Source organism: Lepidochelys kempii, chromosome 9 (assembly GCF_965140265.1).
Source record: "Lepidochelys kempii isolate rLepKem1 chromosome 9, rLepKem1.hap2, whole genome shotgun sequence".
Taxonomy (NCBI): Eukaryota; Metazoa; Chordata; order Testudines; family Cheloniidae; genus Lepidochelys; species Lepidochelys kempii.
Window position 1 is genome coordinate 50,828,098 of NC_133264.1, and position 6,000 is coordinate 50,834,097.

A 6,000-nucleotide genomic window follows, 5' to 3' on the forward strand; every position below is an offset into this window, starting at 1 on the left:
CAACGAGGAGTCCTTGTGGCACCTTAGAGACTAACAAATTTATTTGGGCATAAGCTTTCTCTCAGGTGCCACAAGGACTCCTCATTGTTTTTGCTGATACAGGCTAACACAGCTACCACTCTGAAACCTATTAACACTAAGTAGTATCTGAGGCCAACCGGATTGGAGCCTCATCATCCTAGGCACAAACACAGAAGTGACAGCCCATCCTCCCAAGAGTTCACAATTTAGGTCGGGGTGGGCAAACTACGGCCCGCGGGCCACATCCGGCCCCTTGGGGCTTTGGATCTGGCCCGCAGGATTGCCACCGCCACGGGCTCTGCGCCACTCCTGGAAGCGGCCACACCACGTCCCTGCAGCCCCTGGGGGTAGGGCTGGGGTGAGGGGGCAGAGAGCTCTGCACACTGCTCTTGCCTGTGGGTATCTCCCCCAAAGCTCCCATTGGCCAGGAACAGGGTACCGTGGCCAATGGGAGCTTCGGAGGAAGTACCCACAGGGAGCTCTCTGCGTCCCCCATCCACCCCAGGGGCCGCAGGGACGTGGTGCCAGCCACTTCCTGGAGTGGTATGGCATGGCGCGGGGCCAGGGCAGGCAGGCAGGGAGCCTGCCCTGGCCCCGGTGCGCACCGCTGCCACCCAGGAGCGGCTTTAGGTAAGCAGCACCGGGCCGGAGCCTGAACCCCTACTGCAGCCACACCCCAACTCCCCACCCTGAGCCCCCTGCTGTATCTCGCACCCCTCCTGCACTCCAATTCCCTGCCCTGAGCCCCCGTCGCACCCCTACTCCCTGCCCTGAGCCCCCTGCTGCATCCCGCACCCCTCCTGCACCCCAACCCCATGCCCTGAGCCCCCTGCCGTATCCCGCACCCCTCCTGCACTCCAAACCCCTGCCCTGAGCCCCCTGACGCATCCCGTACCCCTCCTGCACCCAAACTCCCTGCCCTGAGCCCCCTGCCACATCCCACTCCCCTATTCCCTGCCCTGAGCCCCCTGCCGCATCCCACACCCCACCTGCACCCCAACCCCCTGCCCTGAGTCCCCTCATACAGCCCGCACCCCTCCTCTGCCTCAACCCCTTTCCCTGAGCCTCTTCCTGCACACACACCCCCTCCCATCCCCCACACCTTAACTCCCTACCCTGGCCCTGCAAGCAATTTCCCCACCCAGATGTGGCCCTCGGGCCAAAAACTTTGCCCACCCCTGATCTAGGTGAATGAGACAGACAAACTAATGGATTAGGGTGGGGGGAAAGAGGGTAAACAGCATAAGTGCAGTTCTCAACCAATCAGGAGCAGCAATAACAACTTGTCACCTGCCAGTGCCTAGCTGTTCTCAGGTCTTGTTAAAATGGATTTGTGCTGGAAATGGCCCACCTGTTGATCACTTTAGATAAGCTATTACCAGCAGGACAGTGGGGTGGGAGGAGGTATTGTTTCATGATTTCTGTGTGTATATAAAGTCTGCTGCAGTTTCCACGGTAAACATCTGATGAAGTGAGCTGTAGCTCACGAAAGCTCATGCTCAAATAAATTGGTTAGTCTCTAAGGTGCCACAAGTACTCCTTTTCTTTTTGCGAATACAGACTAACACGGCTGTTCCTCTGAAACTCTAGAGCGGTGGTTTTCAACCTCTTTTCATTTGCGGACCCCTAAAAATTTTCAAATGGAGGTGCAGACCCCTTTGGAAATCTTAGACATGGTCTGCAGATCCCGAGAGGTATGTGGACCACAGGTTGAAAACCACCAGCCTAGTTACACTGGGCCAGATCTCGCAAACACTTACACACGTAAGTAGCTTTACTGTGTCTATTAACTTCTCCGAGGCTATTCATGTGAGTTGAGTTACTCTCACCTGCTAGGTTTCAGAGTAGCAGCCGTGTTAGTCTGTATTCGCAAAAAGAAAAGGAGTACTTCTGGCACCTTAGAGACTAACCAATTTATTTCAGCATAAGCTTTCGTGAGCTAGTGTTTGCAGGACTGGATCCACTGTGCGTAATTACAGCTATGTACTATACTTACTGCTCCTTCGAAAATTTACAGAAGACTGATGGAGCCTTTAAACATACAAAATAAGATCATTTCTATAGTTTATCCTTAAATTGACCTAACAGTAAGAAATGCCCCAGTCTACTCCTAGCCTTTGATTCTGAAATCGGAGCAGTGCCTGTCATCATTAACATGCTCTTTGCCCTGCCAGACAAACATCAATGAAGTAGGAGTGAAGTTGCAAGAACAGATTGTGCAAGCACTTGTCTACAGGCTAGAAAGATCTCCTTCAGGGCACAGCCACTCCCAGAATTCCAGCACTCAGCAGAATCTAATGTTGGCTTTCTAGCTAATCCTTGGACTGCAGCATATAAAACAAACTAACGCACATGAGGCTTAAACAAGCTGTCTACAAGTTTATCCTATGTCTGAGAATGAAACTGCACAGAGGAAAAATACAGTAATCCCAGCCATGTGGATCGGCAAGAAAATGCATTGGCAGGATATCAATAAGTGCTGGGCTGATCTCTAGGGCCCCGATTCAGGAAAGCATTTTAGCACGTGCTCATAAACCTAACTTTAAGCATGTGCTTAAGTGCTTCCCTGAATTGATATTTGGGGAAATGGGGTATTTTCTATCAGGCAGGCAGGCTCCTCCTTCCCTGGTTTCATTAGTCCAACACCTTAAAACAAAGCTTAGCGAGGTTAATTTAGGCACCACCAGACCTCTGTTTTCCAACTTATCGCTGCCATTTCCACTAGGGAAGAAGAGGAATATAAAAAGGGGTTGTGATATTAATAATAGTACGGGGTGCATGATCTATACAATAAACATGCTGAGTCATATCCTCAGCTTGTGTAAATCCACGTAACTTCATTGAAATCAAGGGATCTATACTGATTTACACAGGTTAAAGATCTGGCCCATCGTGCTCAACATGTTCATATTGCATGCAAATAAATTTTACTGCCACAGTAGGATTCAGAAATTGAGGCACAAAGAAGCCAAGAAATTAGGAATTAAGGCCAGATTAGGAGATCTAAGCGTACAGAACTTTGCCAAATGACTGCTAATGGGGCAACATGATAACTACAAGTATTTGAAGGATGTAAACAAATAAGGAAAGAGAAATTGTTTGGGGTTTTTTCTCAAGGGCACATAACTAGGAGTATTATGACGATCTATATAGCACTGCTGGTGTGGATGGCAGTTTTAGACAAGTGACAAGACAAAAGCTTTGCCATAAAGTTTAACAATCTAAATTAGACAGATTACTCAACGACAACAGACTATGGAGGGAGGTGTCAACTGAAAACAAGGGGAAAAGATACAAAAGTATTTGTATATAACCCCATGTTTTCAGTTGCTGATAGTTTTCCAAAACTTTCACCTTTTAGGCTCAAGTTTTCCAGAACGGCTCTCTGTCTCAAGTTGAAATTTCTGGAATGCCTGGGCACAGCTGGATCCGCCCCTTTGGAGTGTAAGAATGAAAATATAAATGATACTCTCACCATTATAAAATCGGTTCTAGATCTTTATTTTAAACTGCTTTACTGCTTACAGGGCTGCGGTTGTGAAGATGGAATTGGCACTCTAATATTCCCCTTATTTTAGAAATAGCGTGCGTGGAGCAGCTGCTGTTATTACATAAGGGTGCAGGGGGCAGATGCAGACACTAAAGCTCATTCTTCATTTTGAAAGGTGGGCATTGGACTGCAGAGGTCAGAGCAGACAGTGGCAGGCTGCAGAACCCACCATGCCCTTGCTGCTATGTTAAGCAATGTTTAAATCAAAAGAATCCGTGCCTTAATAAGAACAGCACCCTGTGCTCATATCATTATAGGCTCTTATAAGGGGTATAGTTTAGATGCACTCTTGCCATTTCTTGATGTTTCAGTGCTTATTATTATTAATCATGGTTATTACAGTAGTGCCTAAGGACTAACCAAGACCAGGGTTTCATTGTACTAGGTACTGTACAAACAGAATACTAGATAGTCCCTGTCCCGAAGAGCCGACAATTGAAATACACCAGACAGACACAGGAAAGGTGTAGCTCACACAAGCAGAGTGGACAATGTGATGGCAGCAAGTGGCATATTAGTGCCCTGATTTTTTTTACCCATATGAAAGATGAACTGATTAAAAAAAAGAAATAACCATTTAAGATGCCAAATGCTCCTGAAGATTACATTTTAAAACAAAAAAGATACAATATAGTAAATCCGTTTCTTTACATCCTGACTGTAGCTGAGCAGATTTTTCATTACTCTGAAATCTCTGCTATCAGTGTAAACAACCAGTATTACCATCACCCTAATCACAGATTCAATAACTGTGCCATAAAGTGGTAATACACTGATCTCCTGGTAGGGACTGTTCCCTTTATTTCCAATCCCTAGTCAGTTTCACTGCAGGTCACTCCTGGGCCCCCATCTGGTCTGGCTCACACACTTGGCAACTATGTAAAAGAAGCCGGTAGGGCAGGGTAACCTCACAGCGGCCACTAGACCAACAGGCAGGCCACAGCCAGACAGTAGGCACAGCCGCTGGGGGCAGCGGGGCAACATGCCCCATACATTTCACCCTGCTGGGTTTGTGCCCCTCATGGCAGAGCTGAGGGTCATTGGGGCCTGGCTCTCAGAGGTGCTGAGCGCTCACAGCTCCAGGTGCACAGGCCGTGTGACTGAGCGCAGGGCACCATAGCGACAGGCAAGGCCTGGCACGCGAGAGGCCTGGGTGCTGCACCTGTGGGTGTCAGGGCGAGAGGGGATCCCCACCTGGCTCCCCTGCATCGCCCTGACCTCTATGCCACTGGCCAGGCCCTCTGCCCAGGCAGGGCCCCCGGCCTGTCCCCCTCCACCCTCTAGGGCCCAGGCACTGCCAGGCCACCTGGGCTGAGAAGGGCTCAGGGATCGGCTGGCGATGTCTGGCCACCACGCGCGCTCCGCGATGGACCTCTCAGGGCTGCCCACCCGACCATCGAGGGCTCCGGGGCGATTAGCAGTGGCGCCCGCCCCGCCGCGAGGGTGCTGAGCGGCCGGAACCTCGCCTCTGGGATCTATTGCTCAGGCCGGTCGCCATGACTGGAGGCACGTTCACCAACAGCACACACGTGACTCCGCTTTGGGCACGTGCGACCCGAGACCCTCAGTCCCCCTCGGAGGGGGCGAAGAGCGAGCCCGAGAGGAGCCCGTGCAGGCCCCAGGGACGGGGGGGGGCGGATTGGGGGGCCCGGAGCAGCCCCCGGCGAGGGGAGGAGGCTTGTGGGGGCGGGCTGCAGGCAGCCCCCCTGGCAGGGAAGGAAGGGGGGGCCGGGGTGCGGGCAGTGGGGGGGCTCACCTTGCGCGTCCCCCCCGCTGGTGAGCACCGCCAGGGCCATACCGGCCCCCGCCATCCGCAGCTTCTCCAGGTCCAGCGCCGCCGCCGCCGCCATCCCGCCGGCTCCGCGCCCAGCCGCCGCCAGCGCAGCACCGGCCGCAACCAGCCGAGCGCCGCCTCCCCGCGACCTTCAGCCTCGCTCCGCCCTGCCCGGGCCCCCGCCCCGCTGCTGCGGCCGGGACACCCGGCTACTGCCAGCCCCGCGTGCCTTGACACCCCAGCCCCCGCCCCCATATAGAGCCAGCCCCGATCCCCCCGCCACTGACACCCCCCTGCTGTGACACCCCCGCCCCAGCAACCCCCACCTCCGACTGACACCCATATAGAGACAGCCCCAACCCCCCCGCCACTGACACCCCCTGCTGTGACACCCCCGCCCCCATATAGAGCCAGCCCCGATCCCCCCGCCACTGACACCCCCTGCTGTGACACCCCCGCCCCCATATAGAGCCAGCCCCGATCCCCCCGCCACTGACACCCCCTGCTGTGACACCCCCGCCCCAGCAACCCCCATCTCCTACTGACACCCATATAGAGCCAGCCCCAACCCCCCCGCCACTGACACCCCCCTGCTGTGACACCCCCGCCCCAGCAACCCCCACCTCCGACTGACACCCATATAGAGACAGCCCCA

The 6,000-nt window shown here is 53.6% G+C and overlaps 1 protein-coding gene across 1 annotated transcript in view; it reads right to left on the reverse strand.

Moving 5' to 3' along the window:
* PFKL (phosphofructokinase, liver type) overlaps nucleotides 1–5,489 on the reverse strand; it is a 35,986-nt gene extending 30,497 nt beyond the window's left edge. Inside the window, exon 1 of the mRNA XM_073360333.1 lies at nucleotides 5,328–5,489. Within this exon, the coding sequence (XP_073216434.1) occupies nucleotides 5,328–5,421 (94 nt within the window). The 5' untranslated portion in view covers nucleotides 5,422–5,489. The remainder of the gene's footprint in view (nucleotides 1–5,327) is intronic.
* Nucleotides 5,490–6,000: the final 511 nt, after the last annotated feature.